General features: G+C 40.5%; 1 protein-coding gene across 1 annotated transcript in view; it reads right to left on the bottom strand.

The window, feature by feature from the left end:
• RP1 (RP1 axonemal microtubule associated) overlaps positions 1 to 21,467 on the bottom strand; it is a 217,928-nt gene that overhangs the window by 70,612 nt on the left and 125,849 nt on the right. The window contains exons 32-37 of the mRNA XM_048508545.1: positions 20,962 to 21,128; positions 13,245 to 13,464; positions 9,938 to 10,092; positions 8,910 to 9,120; positions 7,880 to 8,070; positions 3,214 to 3,424 (exon numbers count right to left, since the gene is read on the bottom strand). Of these exons, the coding sequence (XP_048364502.1) occupies positions 3,214 to 3,424; positions 7,880 to 8,070; positions 8,910 to 9,120; positions 9,938 to 10,092; positions 13,245 to 13,464; positions 20,962 to 21,128 (1,155 nt within the window). The remainder of the gene's footprint in view (positions 1 to 3,213; positions 3,425 to 7,879; positions 8,071 to 8,909; positions 9,121 to 9,937; positions 10,093 to 13,244; positions 13,465 to 20,961; positions 21,129 to 21,467) is intronic.

Here is a 21,467-nt window from a genome sequence, read left to right as displayed (position 1 = left end):
AGAGGGTAGTTGCTAGGGGGAAAGCAGCATCCTTTCCATACTCTGTCCCTTGCAAAATTTATGAATACTGTCCCACTCACTCTTTGAGTGCTTCCCGAAAATCCTGGCAAAAGTTTCAGAACCTCTGGACAAATTTATCAGAATTATAGTCCAAATTGCTGACACCCCTAAGTTACAGAAAGACTGTGGCTCAGTGGTGAAACACATTTTGCAAACAGAAGGTCCCAGGTTCAATCTCTGGTATATCTGAAAAATGAAAAGATCAGGTAATAGGTAATATGAAAGCCCTCTACTTGAGACCATGAACAGCTGCTTCCAGTCAGTGTAAGCATTACAATATTGACCTAGATACAACAATGGTCTGTGATTGTCTTAAAGAGTTGGCAATTCACATTATTTTCTGATAAATAAATCTCCTTGGGGAGAATGATTCAGAATTTTGGTGCCTTGACTGAGAAAGGCCTCTTATGGGATGACACATGCCTGATATCAGATGGCGGGGCATCTGGAGCAGGGCTTGGAAGTTGATCCCAGTGATCAGGTAGGAGAGTAGCTATTCAAGGTCAACACTACCCACTTGAATTATACCTAAAGCAAATTGGGAGCCAGTATAGATAATCCAACACTGGGATGATGTGGACCTTTCTACAAACGCCAGTCAATATTCTAACTAGGGATCAAATAAAAGGAAATAACTTACCCAATCAGGGAAACTTAAGAAATAAGAAACGGTTAGAAATACTACTGTAGAATAAGCAATAGAGAAATATTGACTAAAGGAGAAGTCCTCACAAGCTTTAATGTCATGTAGCTGTCTATTTACCCCCCCTCACCTAGATTCTCTTGGTAAACAAGAAATAACGTAGAGACTGGACTAATGTTAATGGATATTTATGTTTGGATGTAACTTGTGTTTACCTTTCTACTTCTTAACACCACTCCCTCCCCCCTCCCATTTCCTTTCCAACTCTATCCCCTCCCCCCCACTCCCTCTCTTCCCTATTTCCACACAGAATCCTTTCTTCTTTCACTAACTTAAATAGTGAAGTTAGTGATCTTTTTTGTTCATGTATAAACTTTCTTTTTTTAATCAATAAAGATATTTTTTAAAAAATATTCTAACTAGCAGATTCTGTACCAACTGAAGTTTCCCAATGCCTTTCAAGGGCAGCCACACATAGGCGTTTTCCCCATGGCCAATATATCCTGGGATAAGGAAGTGAACCATCCCGGTTTGGCCATGAATTACGCATGACTTCTGGGCCTAAATGGGGCCCACCTCACGAGATTAGCCTAATTCCAGGAGATTGCCAGGCCCCACCAGGAGGTTGGCAGCCCTAGTTGACATTCTCATACAGATAATGAGGAAAGGGTGGGTCATGTGATTAATTTCAAAAATGTTAATCTTGCTCTTTTTACAAGTGTCTGCTAGTCACGGTGAAGGAAATATAATAAATAGGTCAGTGTTCCAATATTGTGACATTTCATGCAATCACTTCTTTAATAAGTCTAAATTATAAAAAAAGGTTGTATCATTGATGTACAGGTTTTAAAGGCCAATTTTACATTCAGATTGCAAATGTGAAAGTCTCTGACAAATGGGGAAGCTATACCTATCCAAACTGCTAATAATGATGTACACCATGAAAGAACGTTTGGATTAGCTATAACTAGATTGCTGTCAATGCTTTTATTTGGAACAGGAGGGATTACTAATGGCATGTGATGAGAGAACATACTTAGAAATCTGCACTTTTCTCTAAGGCAGGACTTTCCTTATTCCAGAACTTTTCTCCCCATTTTGCCCTATCAGTGCCTAATAAATTATATGATTCTCCCAGGAAAGTAGTCAAAGAACAATGTGTGCAAGAGAAAGCAAATTCATTTCCACGAAGTGATACTAGGTATTTTCCAATACTATTTTTTTCCTGCAGATCTTGGATTTGCCAGCAGCGCTGTTGTCATGCACATACACAGACAGTACTTAGAAGTTAAGTCCAGTTCTGAGGTCAGCATGAAAAGTTCTCACTCTCAGACATCTGATGGCTGCCTTGGCATCAAGAATGGAGCCATAAGTCGACCCCAAGGGAATTGAACCCAGAGCGGGAGTGCAGGCCCTCTGTTCTGTTTCTGAGCCCTTGTTAGGAGCTTGATCTTTACTTGGCACACCCAAAGCCTTTCCCCACAGAAATGTCTTCAGCCTGGAGGCTTTCTTTGATGAGCTTTGGGTGTGAACTGCTTGCATATGGAGCAAGCTCCAACATTATGCAACTAACCGAGGCACTGAAACTGAGGCACTGAAAGCAGGAATCATTATCTTCTGACTGTGCCATTTTCCCACATTCTGAACAGTTCTTAAACAGAGCCATATTCAGAGAAAAAATTTTCAAGGCATTTTTTCTTTCCCCCCCAAATATTGAAAAGCTGCAAGGTGTTACCTCAGGAAACTGAGGACTGTAACAAATGAAGAACAATGAATAACTGCTTTTTAAAAATAAAAGCTACATACTCCTTGAGGGAAGAAAGCTGAAGAAAGATTGCAGAGAAATGAGACTGAAGAGTTTCTGAAGAAAGCACTTTGAACTAGAGAGAGAATCATCCTGTCTCCACAGTGATGAGGCTGAAACAAGGACCATTCTTCCTACCTCCATCATATGGCAGTTTGAGTGGGAAAGAAATTCTAATACAAGTCAGAGAAGAGAGGAACATTCCAAATATTCTAGAGAGACCTAGAAAATCTTTGGAACTGGACTCTGTGGCAGGCCTGTATAAGGTTTCATTTGTGCCTGCATGGAAATATGAAGATCAACTAAGTTTTCACAGAATTCCCAGTGCAATCCTATTAGCATTTTCCTGGGAGTAACCCCATTGATGTAAGCCACATTGATTCTTAGTAGGAGTCTTAGTAGGAGTCTGGGCAGACCTGTTTAGAATTGTTCTCTAAATTTCACACGTTTAATAGGAATTACATCCTAATTTTGTGCCTGAAATTGCAACCTTACATTACAGTCTTGTGTGCATTTACTTTAACAAGTCCTATTAAACTTTACAATAAACACACATAGCCTTTCACAAAACTTTGAGGAAAGTGAAACTTTCTAAGTTGAAGAAAAAAAAATCATTGTTTTGGAAGATTGGACAGTTCTTGCAATACCAGATGTGCACATACATCCAAGGACTTCAGTCTTCACAGTGAAAGCAGATTTATCTTACCAGGCAAAGGATCCAGGTCTGCAGAGAATGTTGGTAGCTCAACACATATCTCTTCATTGGGTTTGAACCTGCAGTCAAACATTAACCACATCTCTTGGTTGGTGCCTGTATGTTTCATATGCAGCAGATCTAAATGCCAGGGTTCTGTCAGGTGAGTTTGTAGATCAGACACCTGTACCTTGAAAAGGGGTCCAATGTTTTTCAGCTCATCCTGTGTGAGAAAAAAGTTGACAGAAGGTTCCCTCCTGGAAAGTGTAGCACAGTGATAGCAACCTTTTTGAGACCGAGTGCCCAAACTGCAACACAAAACCCACTTATTTATCGCAAAGTGCCAACCCGGCAATTTAACATGAATACTGAGGTTTTGGTTTAGAAAAAATGGTTGGCTCCGAGGCGTGTGTTACTCGGGAGTAAGCTTGGTGGTAGTTGTTGGCTTTGCTTTGAAGCAACCATGCAACTCTTCGAACGGGTGAATCACGACCCTAGGAGGGTTTACTCAGAAGCAAGCCCCATTGCCAGCAATCGAGCTTACTCCCAGGTAAAGGATCACGCTTTAGTTCTTTGCATGAAAATCAGTGGGGTTTAGCAGCACTTAACAGGGTTCCCTATACTGCTTCCCCAAAATTAGGTCTTAGGTTTAATGCTAATAATCAAGCCCAGCAACCCAGGCCAGCCTAGATATGTGTGTGTGTGTGTGTGGGCGATTCCACCCCCCTGACGAAATCTGTTTGCGTGTGCCCACAGAGAGGGTTCTGAGTGCCACCTCTGGCACCCGTGCCATAGGTTCGCCATCACTGGTGTAGCACAATTCACTGTCAATTACATTTGATTTTTATCATTGTCAGCCACTTATAATGAAACAACACTGAACACATCATATCCAAAGGAATAATATTATTCACATGGCTGATTCTGAGAACTGTATTCAAATTGAAATTTTCATGTAAAATTGACAACAGAAAATGTAAGAAATTAATGTTTCATCCTATTTATAAGAAATATACACATAGGATAATTGAAGTATCTATCTGAAAACATAAAATATGGCTAGAACCACAACTATGATTACAAATCTGAATATTACAAAGGTATGCTCATCAGCCAATTGAGACAGGTTGTACTTTGGCCCCTTGGCCTCTGGGATTCTGCGAAGTTCCTCTTATATCTCATGCTTTTTTAACATTGACATGAAGCTGCTGGGTGAGGCCATCTGGAGATTCAGGCTGAGTTTACACCAGTATGCAGATGATACTAATCTCTGTCTTGCACATCCAGAAGTACCCAGACAGGCTGTAAAAACTGCGCACAAGTGCTTGGAGGCAGTTTTGGATGGATGTTTGCTAATAAACTTCATCCTGACAAAACTGAGGTGATACTGATGAGAGGAAAGGTTAGCCCGAATTTGGAATATCTCCTTTTATTTAAGGGGCTCCCCTTAAATGAGCAAGTTTATAGCATGGGGATGCTTTTGGACCTGGGCCTCCTATTGGACAAAGAGGTGGTAACAGCTCCATGGGGGACGAGGGGACACGCCTCCTGCCCTCCGGTTCCCGGGGCATTGCAGGGGCACCTTTTACCAGCTTTGGCTCATGAGCCAGCTGTGGTTATTCATGGGCAGGGAATATCTTGCCACTGTGATGGCATGTTCTGGTAACATCTATATTAGAACACTGCAACGTAGGGCTGCTCTTGAAGATTGTCTGGAAGCTACTGTTATTGTAGAAAGCTGTGGTCAGAACACTAACTGGAATGGGGCATAGGGACCGTAGCACTTCTGTCTCGTTCCATCTGCACTGGCTCCCTATTCACTTCCAACCCAACTCAAAGATACTGACTTTTAAAGCCATATATGACTTAAGGCCAGCATACCTGAAGGACCAGCTACTACCATATAAACCTACCTGACCTCTCCAGTCATCTTCAGAAGTCCTGGTTCAGGTGTTTCTGCCATCTGAGGATAGATGTGTAGCAACCCAAGAAAAGTCCATCTTTGTTGAAGCACTAAAACATTTGAACTCTCTCTACAGGGGGATTCTATGATTGTCTTTTGTCAGCTGATGAATACTTGGTATATGTATTCCTTCACACAGGCTGTTTCTGCATGGGCCAAAATTACCAATGTCGATCTGGTAAAAACACCATGGGGGGGGACTTCACATGGCTGCCGCCTCCAAAACAAGGCAGTGCCGTTCCCCCCCCCAATGGTGATTTGAGGCTTCACTCACCGAGCGAGGCTTTTAGAAAACAGTGGCTTCCACCTGGTGCAGAGCAGACCAGGTGTAAGGAGCTGTTTTTCAACCCTCCACTTTTGTTTTTAAAACTTACTGCCTCTTCGTGCATCGCTCCATGGGGACAAGGGGACACGCCTCCTGCCCTCCGGTTCCCGGGGCATTGCAGGAAGCAACGCAGGAAGAAGGGGTAAGTTTTAAAAACAAAAGCAACGTGCCTTGTGTAGAGGCACCACCACAGGGATGTGCGAGCGCCGGGGCCGCCAGCACACAAGTGTGCGAACGGTCCCAGGTCAGCACTGGTGTCATGTACACCAGCGCTCCGGCGTTCCCAGGGCCTATGCACAAGAGGCCTACCATTCTGTTTGTGTTTTTAAATGTTTTTAATGGTTATGTTTTACAAATTACTATAGTTTTAAATAGTTAATATATATTTATTTTAAATAATGTTTAACATCTAAAATGTTTCATGTTTTAAACACCTAAATGTTCACCACCTTGAGGGCCCTGAATTGAGTGGAATAGCAGCATAGAAATGTTTTAAATAAACAATCTCCCTGCTGTATATATACTTAGTGACAGACCCAAACGTGTCCTGCATACTGCATGAAAAAGCCTAAGACCAGGACTAGGCACAAGGATATAGGTAAGGGGGGGGGGGTTTCCCAGGTTCACCCCCCATTACATGTCTGAAGCTCGCCCCCCCCATTTGTGTTTTTTTTATTTTTACTGTTTTTCCAGTTTTTGGCCTGTAGGGGATGCAGCTTTTAGGCCAGCAGCACCAAAATTTCAGGATTTTTTTTGGAGAATCTCCTGATGATACCACCCAGGTATGGTGAGGTTTTGTTCAGGGGCCCAAAATTATGGACTCCCTAAGGGGTGCCCCATCCCCCATTGTTTCCAATGGGAGCTAATAGAAGATGGTGGCTACACCTTTGAGGGTCCATAACTTTGGACCCCCTGAACCAAACTTCACCAAACCTGGGTGATATCATAAGGAGATTCTCCTAAAGATACCCTGAAAGTTTGGTGCTGCTAGTTTAACAATTGCACCCCTGACAGCAGGTACCCCCCAAATTTCCCCAGATTCTCCTTTAAAATCCACCTCCTTCAGCATGGATTTAAAGGGAGAATCTGAGGTCCCCAGTTTAAACATTGAAAGTGATACTGTTCCAGGGTGGGGGATAATCCATCCAAAACAGCATCACTTTCAATGTTGTTTTAACTGGGGACCCCAGATTCTCCAAGGTGGATTCAAAAGGAGAATCTGGGCTCCCTAGTTTAAACACTATTGAAAGTGATGCTGTTTGGGGGTGGATTCCAACATCTCAGCAGCCGCCCATGGGGGGGGGGGCAAAACTCAGATTTTGCACCAAGCTCCATTTTCCCTAGCTATGCTTCTGCCCAGAGGGGAGGGCAGAAGGGACTGCCGGCTGCTGGCTGGGAGCCCAGCCGGTGGGATGCAGGGCAGGGTGGGTGAGGCAGGGGAGTCTGTCATCCCTGGCCTTGGAGAGAAGCTTTTATAAGCACTGAGTCCAGGGGCGGGCCTTGGGGAGGCATGGCCATGCCCCCAGGAGCGGGTGGGGGCATGGCGCCCCCCCTGAACCCACCCCATAAAAAAAACCTATAGCTACGACACTGACTGGCTACTCTCAAAACAGTCACTGAATTTTGGTACATCAGACTATGTTGCTGACATATGGTCCTGACCTGTGTATTTCCTAAGAAACTGGCAATTCTATTGGGGATTAGCTTGGTCCCGATGAACCTGGAAAAGTACCAAACTCATAACTTCCCCCTTATTTTGTTTGTCATTAGACCAATATCTTCACTAGTACATGATCCATTTTTTCAGTAGAAGCCAAAAAGGTTGCCTACCTTTGCCATAAGCTGTAAAGCCATAGTATTTTGTGGGGAAACTATACAACATTGTTATTTTTACTATTGGAAAAATGAAAAACTTTGATCCTTTGGCTAACTATACAATCCAGAAACTTCTCTTTTATGTTACTAGTTGTACTAGCATAACCAAAAATTCAAGAGCTGTATTAATTCCTCTTACATATTTATATAACCTGCTTCTTAGAAGCTCCAAGTGACTGATAAAAATACAAACCAATCAATATAATGGAGTTAAAAAGACTTGAGGAAAAGTTGAAAGTTTGTACAGCCAATAGACGAGCAAATGGAAAGTGCCAAATTGTTGAAGTCATTGCTGATTTTTAAAAAAAAAACCTTCAAAGGAGTTATTACAAGGTTAAGGAATAATACATTTTTAGAGGTTTCTGAAGCATTATAGAATGGGAGACACCACACACACACACACACACACACACACACACACACACACACACACACACACACTTTATCTAATCTAAGTAACCTCTTAGTTTTGTCAAGGGCTTTGCTTTTTCTTATAAAATTAAACACCGATTTACTTTGACTTGTGTTGTTTTTCCTGAAATCTGAACAGCCAACTTTTTGCAATCCAGGTCTCCATAAAAACTGAATGTAAGCTGCATGGGAGCAGTTTCAGTGTCCACATCAGACCCAATGATGTCCATTATCCACACCCCTGAGGACTGTATGTTGATTTGACGATGTGCTGAGACAGATGTCAATCTTTTACCTGAGATGAGATGAAAACAAAACATCTAAAAGTATTTCTAATTTATTTAATCAGCAATGGCGGTTAAAAAAAGGTGTGGGAGTGCACTTTTAAGTTCCACTGATTTCAAAGAAAACATTACTCACATGCTTAACTTTCTACTATTAAAATCAGTGGGACTTAAAAGTGCTTTACTTTGGCTGGATTGTGCTCACTACTATCTAGGTTTTGTTATATCTATAGCAATAGTTTTCCAATAATAACTGATCAATACAGTTACTGCAATGTATCTTTCAGATTTTAAGAATATAAATGTTTTCCCCCCCGGTTTTAAATTTCAGATTCAGAGCTGTTTTTATGGATGCCAATTGGGTTTGTGAAGTAAATTATACAAGAATAGACAGCATCCTTCAGCAGCCTAATTAATTGTTTACATAGAGGCAATCAAGACCCCCAAATTCTACTATATCATCTGCAAACCCTGTCTAGAGGGAGAGATAATGGCAAGTAGAGATAAGAAATGGCTTAATCAAAATACATTCACAATCAGGCCATAAATAGAAATAAACTATGTGATTCTGACAAGTCAACATATCACAAAGCAAAACCTGCACAAGAGACATTAGCCAGATCCTTGAATAGCACCGTCAAAATCTCTCTAAATTATTCTGTTACAATTGCACCATTAACTCTGCAATCCTTTAAACAGCCCTTACTAAAAGGGCTAATATACATCTTTGCAGGTAGAGCTGTTTACAACATTGTGAGGAAAAAAATTCAAGATGTGAAGTTTTCTTGTAATTATGTGCCGAGGGTCACTTGATGAACCTGCAAGTAGAATTTCTTAGAGTAGAACTCACCTATAGTTTTAATGTCACAAACGGTATCACAGATTCCTATATGAGTATCCAGCCAGCTCCAGCATGGGAAGAGCCATTCTGTATCTGAGTTCTCTGATGTCACTGTTACCATTTTCAGGTATATACCAGCTCCATACCCTTCTCCATCATGTCCTACAACTATCTTTTTCAAATGGCTCAAGGAGACAGCCTCCACCAAAAAGGAATCCACCTGAAGAAAAATCAGTATGGCCAAATCTGTGGATACTTAAATCTAAAGACTGAAACCATGAAAGATAAAACACAAACCTAAAAAAATGTCCCAGGTTTCCTTTCTCTTCCTGCAGCCCTGCCATTTCAGGAAAAAAAATCTTTTTTACCTGAATAACTTCTCTGATGCATAAAGTTTGTACTAGAGTCAGGATAGTACTGGTTATCTTTTAGACTGTTGCTGAACTACAACTGAAAGTATCTTTGTGAAAAATCACCATCTAGCCATGAATATTACTAGGTTCCTGAAGACAGTGATATTGTCTTATCCCAACCTAATTCTTAGGACTGTTGTGAAGATAAAATGGAGAAAGGAAGGACCATGTATGCTAAGATGGACAAAATAACAATGCAAGGGATATAGCAGAACTAATCTGTCCAGTTTGCAAAAAGAAAAAAAATGGCTATTTCTCGACAACCCTTCGTTTATGCTAGGCAAAGGTGATTCCCAGCATTCATTGCATAGATATATGATGACCATTACCACAATATCTGGGCAAATGTGCATATAGTGGGTTAAATCCTGCCAGATTTTTGTTGACAGTAGCAGATCTTTTCCTATCTTTCCTTTCCTCCCAGCAGCTCCTTCTGGTTCCTAAGGGAATGACTTGGGATTTCCATGGGCAAAAAGTCATAAGGTACCAGGGGCTCCACTACGGAGGGAACTGGGCAAGATTTTAAAGATTAAAACAGAAGAATATTGGTAGCTTTTAAAGTGCCTCTGGATTTTTTTTGTGACACATTTCACTGTATTTAAAAGATTTTTTCTTGCATTTTACCTTGTTCCTTTGATATTTTTCTCCTGTTGTGAGAGAATTTTGCAGTTTCCTAACACCTGTATCTCCCCTTTCACCATAAAGTGTTATGTAGAGGTTTGCAAAGGTTTCTGAGCCCCAGCGGTCTCCCGTGTGTACACTGATGAGATATTTATGCACTATAATGGGATAAAAAGACTCATTAATACTATAATGGTCTATAATCTATAAAATTATAGATCTGGAGAGGAAAAAAAGAAATTCTGTTTCAACAGTTTAACACGTGGTAGAATCTTTTGTCTTCCAACAGAATAAAATATCCAAACAGAACAATTTTCAATTATATAATCCCTCTTCAAGTGGTGACCTCATATTAACCAGAAGTAAAATGGGCTTTTCTAGACAGAAGAAGGACGGTCAATTGAACTATAAAAGAGGTTCCTTTGGGATTGTTAACTGGGATTAGGAATACTTAAACATTTGCCAGAATGGCTCATCTGTATGAGTCTTTTTGCCTCTTCTGATCTGGGAGATGATTAATTGTTAAAGTGTTTTAAACTGTTCAGGCATTTGTGTTCCATTTGGCATCAATAAGCCCATCTAAAGCTGACTCCAAATAACCACCTGTCACCTGGAAGTCATCTTGTGACCTCCTGCAGAGGAAACTTTACTGGGTCCCAAGGTTGTTGCAACTCAGAAAAGTTGTGGGGGATGGGATCAGAAGACTCTTGGTTTAGAGTCAGCTTTTGAACATTGCAGTCCTAGAAACTTTTCTGCCTATAAGTCTGCTGCTGGAGCACAGCCTCCAAAACTTGAGAGAACAGAAGCTGACTTGCAGCTGATACAGGTCAGGAGTCTGCTTCTGATTCCCTCAACCTCTGCCAATCAATTCAGAGAATGGAGCAACAGGAGCTACCTCAGCTCAGTGGAAAGAACAACAAAAGAGAAAATTGAAAATATGGATTTGAACAGCTGCTGCAAAGAGAGGCTTACTTTTTGCGAATCCTGCTACAACTAAAATGAAGTAGTAACACTAGCACCCAACCTTTCCAATACAGGATCAGACTACATACCCAAAAGGCTAGTCTCAAAATGGAGCCTTTGAAACCTTTCAGGGGCTAGAATTGAAGAAACACCAAGTTCAACAGCGGGTTATGGACTCTTAAAGAAAGTGCTGACAAACATCTCATATACACATGGATAAAGCTGATCAGAGCATTACAAGAACCAGTAACCTCACTGACGTCATGCATTCATGACTTTTATGTTGCTGAACACGTATTCATCCTATCTAGTCAGACTTCCCTATTTGACTGACAGTTATTAACTTTTTGTTGTTCAACCCACTTTATACCATTCCATAATTTGGGTTTTAAAGTCAGCAGATGAGATTTGTAAGTGCTGTATGGCAAGTGCAGAACTTTTCACCCCCACATTGATGGAGTATGGAAATGAGAAACCCACGTCCCAGAGCGGGTGTCCCATTGTAGAAGCTCAGTTTAAATCAAGTCTATAATGTCAGCTGTGTAATAACAACATGTGCTATGACTAGTTTTTTCACTCAGCCATGGTATATATACTATCAATATATCTAATTCTAATGTGACACATGTGTGGATTCATAAATTCCAAGGCTAAAATCTGAAAAACACTCCAGGTTTACAGAAAATCTGAAATCTGAAAAATGAAGGTTAATCCCCTCGAAGATTAGATTCAATACATGTAGCTTTAAGAAACAAATGTCCTCAGTGGCCACAGCTAGGAAACCACAGCAGCAGTGTTGCCATTCTCAAAACCCTGGTTTTAATTAACAAAGGGCAAGGTTGTTTTAAGGGCTGTCTTGGCCTTGGCTATGCCCTTTTCAGGATAAATATGACACCAGATTTGAGACTTCATCTGCCATTTCCAGGGGAGGTTCTTTGTTCTAGAATGCTCTATGTGGGTCCTGGTGCCTACCTAGTACTGTCCTCAAGGCACTAGGACTCAAGTAGAGCATTCTAGAACAAAGACGATCCAGAAAATGGCAGATGAAGTCTCAAATCTGGTGTCATCTTAATCTTGAAAATAGTTTAGGAGTATCAGCAATCACCAGACAACCTGACAGAACACATTGTGCTTGATTCACCCAGAACTGGCAGTCTGCTACAATACAACAGTAGTCACTGCATGAAAACCAGTGGGGTCAAAGTGTCAACTAGGATCTGAGGGACCTAGGTTTGAATCCCCACTCTGCTATGAATGCTAACTGGATGACCTTGGGCTAGTCACACACAACTTCAGAATAACTTACTTGATTGGACTATTGTGAGGACAAAATGGAGGAGAAGAGAATTACTATAAGCTGCTTTGGGGGTTTTATGGGAAAGGATGGGGAGTAAGTAAAGTAAAGAAATAATAAATATAGCTAAATATGGAGGTAGTTAAAAGGTAAGTTGGTTAGTTGAGGGGTGGAAATGAAAGAAAAGGGATTGGATACGGGGTCTGCCAGTGAAGGGAATGAGGAAATAGTGTGTGGAAAAGGATACAGGGTACAAGTCCTTAAAAGTGAGGTGGCCCCCACAAGTCTTTGCACATTCCTACCCCAGATAACTGAGCCTGATGAGGTAGCTAGCATAGAACCACTGGGTCAAGTTTTCCCAGGGAAAGGCTACTGGGGGAGGGAAGGTGGGAAACCTAAAGACAGGGGAGGTTGGCTGTTAGGTTAAAATATAAGAATGAAGCAGGAGAAAGGGAGAGGCCATGAAGGCTTTTAGGGAAGTGAAAGAGTAAATAGTGGGAACAAGAAAATAACATACCTCCCACAAGCCCTAGCAGGTTCCCTGCTTGTTACTTTATAATAGCCTAAGTTAAATTTTACAGTTCATACACTTGATATGGATTTGGAGTTCACAGTGCCCACTGCAACTTTGCATAAGCTCAGTGAGTCTAAACTCTAAAATATTTTATAAGCACCCTGAGAAATATTTTTAATCATATAGGGAAATAATTCCTAATAATCACTTCAGTAATTCAACCTTAGATAAGCAGAAGACTCCAGTGCTAAATCTACCAAAAATAACTTCCATTACTCCAAATTATGTGCTTCATCTTTTTACTGGTATAATTATAACTTTCTGCCTTACCCATATAGTTATGCAGGGAATACAGGAATGGTTAGACATTATTTCTTATTTAATTAAGAGACATTTGCAGGCTTTCTGAAGCACTGCTTCAGAGCCATTATGGTTTATCAAACACTGAGGGATTTGAACAAATGTTTGATTTTGCTGCACTGACTGATTCATCTTCAAAGGCAAGTCTGCATTGTTCCTGCCTTTTCTGCTATTTTTACCTGGTAAAGGTTTCTGGTTCTCTTTCACTGTAGGGAATTCTTTCACCAACACTTGGTCTTCTTCGCTAGCAGAAAACCAGCAGCTGCAGTCAAAGTTCACCTCCTGATTAGTGTGCAACTCCTCCATATGAAAAGACTTCAAATGCCAGCCCTCAAAGTCTGGCAGATCATCACAAGCTACCCGAATCTTGTACACATCACCAACATCTGCAGGTTCAATCTGGAAAAAAGAAACAAGAAACAATGGACTTTTAAAAAAGACCCCATTACTCTTAAGAGAGACTTTTCTATTATCTGATTTTGTTTATTTTGAAAATTGCCTTTCTATCTAAGATATTTTTTTAAAAAAAATCAGTTTAAACAATTGACAAAAAAATTAAATCTAGTTAAAAGCCAAATAAAAAAAAACCAGCAGGAAGAACAGGAAAATCTTAAACTGGCACCAAACAGCAACGAATATACGTGTCCCCTGCTTACATGGGAAGGGTTTATCATAAATACAGGGCATCATAAGGCATAGCCCCTCAGTAGTCCAGAATATATCAGAGTTAAAAACCTTGGCAATATTACCCACATTATCTGTCATTCAAATGAGTGATGCCTTCATTAAACAGTTAGTGATAATATAACTACTTCCTCACTAGGAATTAAATTAATACATGTGTTTGTTACTGTACTGAAATGCATTAAAAAGAGCGAATGTTATATCATAACTACTACAGGGTAATTGCATATGTAACAACTCAGGACAAATGTTATCTTTTACGATAAGGTGCTGGATACAAACAACTTTTTTACTTAGGGGAAAGGAAGTGGCAGTCCCCTTTGACTTACCAGTACCACAAAAGGTCTATAGATGGCACAGGATCTACATGTGCAAAAGCCATGAAGGACAGGAGCTGTACAAAGGAGGGCAATTGGGTGAGAAAAGCTGGCTGAATCCAATTCAGTATGGTTTTGTGTTTTCTAAATAATATGTGTTCCTTATATTTTTTTATAGCTATTTCCATATTATTGATGGAGTGATGCTAGATCCAGAGGCTTTGCTATGACCTTGCTGCAGAAATTGTGAATGTCAATGTTTGGTTGCTGTGAATGGTTAAAATGTCAAGAAAATCAATGCAATGTCTTTCACTGCTCACCTTCTCTCAGGACTTTTCTATTTGCGTAGGCAGAGAAAGAACAGATAGTGAACAACTGTTACATTAGAAGATCTTGATGGATATGGGAAAGATCACTCCTAATTAGTTTTCTCTTTCTTTGTAATCAACATGGACAAGGTAGACAGAACTGTTCCTTTGTTGACTGATATCTTAGGGGGAAAGGGACACGTGATGGTGCTCTTCCCTTTTTTCCTATTCCTGTAGAAGCCTGAGTGCTCACAGATGACTAAAACATATCAGCTGGTTGGTGCCACTATAAATGGAAAAGCTGATGGTTCACTTATTACTTGTTGAAATGAAAGGTGAAAGTGCTGGCAGGCAAGAAAATTTCAGGTATAAAGCAGAATCCCTTCACATTCAAGATATTTCTTTTTAGGATGAATGTGTGCAACACAATGAGTCTAGGCCATTTTTACTCATAATAAAAATGCTTGACAACAGAAGAAAATCTGTCATTCCAGGTGGGACCTGAAAATCTCCTGGGATTACAACTGATCTCCAGACCACAGAGATCAGTTCCCCTGGAGAAAATATCTCATTTGAAGGGTGGATTCTATAGTATTATATCCCGATGAGGCCCCTATGCTTCCCAAACCCTGCCTTCCCCAGCCTTGACCCCAAAGCCTTGACCCCAAAATTCCCCAAATCGCCATGAATTTCCATACCCAATGTTGGCAACTATAAATCTGTGCCTTGTCTGTAAAGAGAACCTACTACTTTTCCCAACAAACTAAGAACTAAATCAGAATTAAGATAGTATAAAATTTGGTGTGAGAGATTAAATCACCAGTTGGAAACAAGAAATCTTTCGAGTAATGTTGAACTAGACGGCAAAAGTAGCAGTGGAGAAATTCAGACAGGATTTGTAACAAAATGTCACACATCAGCAACTTCAGAAGTTATTAGGGATTGTGTGGAATTAAATAATTCTCCCTTGTGTCAAAGTTGTACTCGTTTTATTTCCTGAATTTTGAAGTTCCAAAGTAGCATCCATGGTTTTGAAGTAGTAATGTGATACATGAGGAGTTCCACACAATGTGTATATACAATTTCTATTTCTTCTCAATATTTTTGAATCATTTGAATTTGTTTGCAGTGCACCTCAATAAAACACTGAACATTCTAGATGGCGTGATTATACATACACCATAGTAGCATGCTGTATGAATGCGTAGGAGTGTGAGTGTACATCAGTCAAATACTGTACATAAAGAATCTTGATATATGTGACTACAGAGAAAGCAGGGGCACGAATCAGCGGCCGGCCTCTTCAAAAGCACGGTGGAACAGCTCAGTCTTACAGGCCCTGCAGAACTCACCAAGGTCCCACAGGGCCCGGACAGCTGGTGGAAGAGCATTCCACGAGGCAGGGGCCAGGGCCGTAATATTGAATGTGAAGGGAGTGATTGTCAAAAGCCCTGATGCTTACATCTTGTGTGTATGACAAACATAATTAGCTTTACTTTGGAGCTAGATCCTAGTCATGTTTGCTCAGAAATAAGCTTAATGAGGCATATTCCCAAGTACGTAGGCTGGCTTCATGGAAAGGAAAGCTCCATGAAGCTAAAACATATACATCAACTAATAAAGCTGATCAGTAAAAGCAATTGTAATAACAGCTATGTCTGGTGTCAATATGGCAACAGTCCTCCTAAGTGCTGGTTACATAATGAGACATTGTCTGGAATTGCTGCTGTTTATTCACTGAAATAACAGAGCTTGAAATTCAGTGTGCTAGAAAAAGGTCACTGTGGGTGTGTCTCTCACAGAAATAAGATCATGATGGCTTGAAATCTAGAGCCATTATATGGGTTGGAACATTTTTTAAAAAATGAGGCCTCTTCTGCACAGGCCAATAAACATAGGTATAAGATGCCAAATAACACATTGGGGGTTTACCCAGATCCCGCCCCCAAAATGATTCTGCCCTGTGGTATTTCCCCCAACCCATTTTTTTTTAAAAAAATCTCTAAATAAGCGATTCTTTTAAAAAATTCCAGATTGCAGCCACTCGCAAGCAACCGACCAGGCAGGAGGCACTTTGTCTCCCTTTTCCTTTTTAAATTGCAGCTGCATAGTTACACAGCTGCAGACAGTCATATCGTGAAACATTGGCATGGCTGTAGGGGTTCATTTGTGCATGCCTGTGTAGCTACACATGTGGGAAGTAATTTTTTAAAATAGACGGGTCTCTGTATGAAGGCGCGACAGCAACCCGGATTGTTTCCATGGACTCCAATCACTGCCTGCATGGATGCATGTGAACCTGAAAACAGGAAAAACAGGTTCCTTTATCACAACTACAACTGTTTATACAATTGCTGAGGGAAGGGGCCTAAGTTGTCATATATGCTTTCTCAAAAAATATACTACAAAATATGTATTACTTAGTCCTATACACACTCCCATAGGAGTTTCCACCTTTTCCAGTGAGCTTACTTACAAGTTGATAGTCTCACAGCACAGTCTTATTCTTTAGTGTCAGAGAAAGCTCCATGCCAGCAAAACAAATCTTTACTGCACATGTGGTACCACTCCTGTATGCATAGATGAGAGTGGGGCAGCTCCTGCTCTTGTGGAGAGCACTGTGTGTGCACAGAAACCTCCTGTAAGTACTGAAGTTGTTGGGTAGGGACAACTGTGTGTGTTGCCTAAATATACATAGGACTAATTAGAATCAAAGACAGGGATCAAAATGAGACCTGCTGTTTCCAAGAAATTCAATTTGTGTATACAGCACTGTGTTATCGACTTGAATTGTACAGAAGTAGAATCTTTGTTCTGTTTCTGCGTATTGCTTTGCCGAATTTGTAATCTTCTGCTAATTGCAACATTACACAGCCATTCCCATGGCAACCAGTTGTATTCCCTCAAATGGAAATAGGTGAGTTCATGAAACAAAAAGATTGCGATCCTTTAAACAGTCTCAGCATTGAGGTATAAAGAAGGCAACTAAAACTTAATGTCACTCAAATGCTTTTGGAACAGAATAGCTCCCAAATATTTTTTTGTCTAATTCCAACTGTTCTTAAATTTCAAGTGTGACCTTGTGCCCCACAGAATATTTTGATGAGGACGGCTAGTGGGGGTGGGAGAGAAAAAGAAAAGACTTAATGGGTTTGAAAGTCTTATTTTACCTGTGTAGGTTGCTAGACAATAATAATGCTAGGAAAAGTTGAAGGCAGCAGCAAATGAGGAAGACTCAACATGAGATGGGTTATTTCTATAAAGAAAGCCACAGCCCTCAGTTTGCGAGACTTGAGCTTGGCTGGAGGACATTGATTCATAGGGTTGCTATGAGTCTGAAGCATCTTGATGGCACTTAATACACACACAGGTTGAGAGAATGAAAATGTCAGTTCGACAGACTTTTTTTTTTTACGCAGCTGGGCCTATATGGCAAAAAAATAGGTTAGCAATGGATTTGTATTACTCTAATATTTGAATCTCTACCCACATACCCACAGAGTGCATTTGCACCTGCATACAGATTGCCAGTGTGGTACAGCGGTTAAGAGCAGTGGGTTGAATTCTGGGAAACCAGGTCTGATTTTCCACTCCACATGAGTGGCCGAGTGTTACCTGGTGAACCAGATGTGTTTCCCTAGTTCTCCATTCCTGCTGGGTGACCTTGGGCTGGTCACAGTTCATTCAGTACTCTCTCAGCCCCACCTACATCACAAGGTATCTGTTGTAGGGAGAGGAAGGGCAAGGAGTTTGTAAACCCCATTGAGCTTCTTACAGGAGAGAAAAGGGCGGGTATACATCCAAACTCTTTTTCTTTTACCCTGTCTCAAAACTCAGTTGTCTGACATTGGTGGTAGCCAATACTAGAAACAAATTCGTGTTATACCCAACTGCCTTATACTTGATGATGCTATTTATACTAAAGCAAGTGTACAAATATATTTATACTAAAGCAAGTGTACAAATATAGATACAATATCCATCACCATATGTCTTACTTATGTCACACTCATAATACAGTGATACACTTAAACCATATAAATTCTTCCAGTACAACTGTTACTAATCTCCAGAAATATAGTCCAGTGCTAGTCCATCAATGAAGATTAGAAATTCAGCGTATTGTAATCACAAAATGTCACCTATGGTGGTGTCTTTCCTGTAATCAAGGATTACATTAACAAGTAATCCAGTCTTTGTGATGCAAGGAGGAACCTCAATTTGAATAAACATCCTTGGCTTCAATCAACATCAAAACGGATGTGTTAATATGCCATTTTCAGTGGAAATCTTCCTCAGTAATGTGATTGGTTCTCTGATGTCTCACTTTTGCCGGCAGTGAGGGTATTGACCATGCAGGCAAGCCTTTAATTCACCCCCTTCCTTCCCATTTGTAATATGAAGATAACTCTACTAGCCTGCTTAACTGAGTTATGGTAAATATTGCTGAGACACCAGGCATCCTTAGAACACTTGGTAAGAAGAACTCCATAAAACAAATTATTACTAACATCACTCTATCAGAGGTACATGAGTCACTTTAAAAAAGCAGTTACAGGAATACCTCACTATGCTGAATGCTGAATAAGCATGCTGTAGTATAACTGCAAGCAAAACAATTACAAAGTGTCTGAAAAACTAGCTTTTCTACCAGCCTCTGTTCTGTTATTGAAATGAGACATTCTCCCCAACATACCCTTGCTTTAATGGATTCTACTCTGAGTAGCTTATAAAGGTCAGATGGGACTCGAATTAAATTGCTTCATTTTTTGAAAATCTACCACAAGAGTAACAAGCCTGGCTATATTTTCTGCTTCAGTGCCCCAAATATGAGGATATGCAAGAAAGGCCTCTTCTAATACACGTGAAGCAGTCAATCAAAAATAATAAGAAAAAAATGTTCCAGATTCCTCTAGCAGGAAAAAGGTGCATGACTATTCAGCAACCCAGCAACACCAATAGGCAGCTCTGTAAAGACTGGCTTGGCCTAAAATCCCTCAACAAAATAGACAAAGTCCACAGAATGTTAAACGTAGCTTGTATGTCACCCCACATAGGATGTTGCTAACAATTCTTTTTTTTGGTGTACAGTTGCTAACTCCATGTTGACAAATTCCTGGAGACATCGGGTTGGAGTCTAGAAAGTATGGGGATTGGGGAAGGGAGGGACTGAGTGGGATATAATTCCATACTGCCCTCCACCATCCAAAGCAGCCATTTTCTCCAGGAAAACAGGTCTCTTTCATCTACGGATGAGTGGAAATTCTAGGAAATCCAGATTCTGCTTCCATGTTGCACTGCAAACTTTGAGTCAACACTAAGCCTTACTGAAAGCAGTGTGATAATAGTTTTGTGTACTTTGGGGGCACTGCCATAAAAAAGAACTGAGTTTAATTTCTCTGGATTGTGTTATTAGTCTGTGTCTAACTTATGGATCATGACTGCACATATGCTACTGCATGCCATTTAGTGTTGCCAGAACCCTGGCAGGAGATCCCCCACTTCAGTCCCCCTTCCCTAAGCACCATCCAGCTGGACAGTGGGGGTCTTACTGGGCTTAAAATGAGCTCCTACATCACTGATGTGATGACATCACTTCCAGAAGTAACTTAATCACACCAGCAATGTTGTGGGAGACATTCTGGTATTTGGACAAAACTCTATGGGCAAAACAGCTTCTACCATAAAGATTGTGCCCAAATGCCAGAATATCTCCCTCAACGTCACCAAAAGTAACATCACTGCTTCGATGACATTGAAGCCTAAGCCTTATTTTAAGCCTGGTAAGATCCCAGCCCTGCCTGTTGCCAATGTATGTGTGTGGTTGGGGTGGTATCTGGCAACCCTAAAGGCAGCTCATAGGGCTGATAGCCATGGTATGTGGCCCCGCTCCAGTCCAGGCTGTGCATGTGTACTGTGGAGGGCTTCCACAGAGTGTATTAAAGGAATGTTGCCTATGCTTTGGCACAGTTGGGCCAGAGAAGTTGGCTTGCCCTTGTTCATAAACTGAAGCTACAGAATTGTCCACCTCCCAAGGTTAAGTAGTTTCCTGAGCTGTGCCTGTAGTCTCAGGTCAGGAATGCCACATACCCCAAAGCTTTAAAAAAGGTGATGGGGCAGCTTTTGCATAGCTTTTTGTGGAGTTCAAGGTTTAGATGAAAATGAGACAAGAATTCAAAGCAGGATTAAAAGCATACCAACAATGGAGAGTTTGTTTTTAAACAGTAAGCATACAACCGAAATGAAATAAATCATTTAGGTTCACATCTAACTATGTTTCAAAACTTTTCTTATGACCTGTAGTTGCTTTTTTTCTTTTCTGAAGACATGTATGTCCAAGCAAGCCCTTATTGCTGAAAACACATTTTAGTTATGTATTCCTTTCCATCTTGAAGACAGCCTCAGAAATATTTATAGATTGCAAAAGAATAAGGGAAGGCATTGGAAGAAAATCTAAAGCACCATCAACCCATTGCTGTAAATGGAGATGGCATTTGCAACTACTGCAGAAAGATTTCGAATATATCCTTCGGCTCTATCAAGATGTCATCGCAATCTCTATGTTGCACTGTATAGCTGTGACTTACAAGAAATTCATCAGTCGCTCCTGGTCGAAAACACACATATCCTGAGTTTTGTGAAGAAAGGAGAAGATCATCACTTTTCCCCTTTGAGCCATAAATCACAAGGGTTCTACTGCACTGCCGTGGCTCTGGGGAATCTTGAGCAGTCCTAACCAGCACTCTCCACTGTCCTGTTGAATAAAAGTTAACAAAGAAGTCCTATTTATAATACTGAAGAGAACATGAAGATTGTGTTGTTGTTTTTGTGACTACAATTCATTTCAGAAGTGCAGCAGATATCCACCCCACTTTTGAAGCAATGTGCTATCCACTCACAAATAATATCCCACCAACAACACAATAGAAGGGTATGAATTGGTAGAGACTGTAAACACTCACAGCATTTTACCAAGGTTTTAATAAATATAACATTAATATGACATTAATATAACATTAATATAACATTAATATGAGAAATGCAAGCACATTTTCAAGAAATTCAAAGGAAGTTATGAAGTAAAGACAACTTC

Source organism: Sphaerodactylus townsendi, linkage group LG09, assembly GCF_021028975.2.
Source record: "Sphaerodactylus townsendi isolate TG3544 linkage group LG09, MPM_Stown_v2.3, whole genome shotgun sequence".
NCBI classification, from domain to species: Eukaryota; Metazoa; Chordata; class Lepidosauria; order Squamata; family Sphaerodactylidae; genus Sphaerodactylus; species Sphaerodactylus townsendi.
This window is presented reverse-complemented; position numbering and strand designations above follow the sequence as displayed.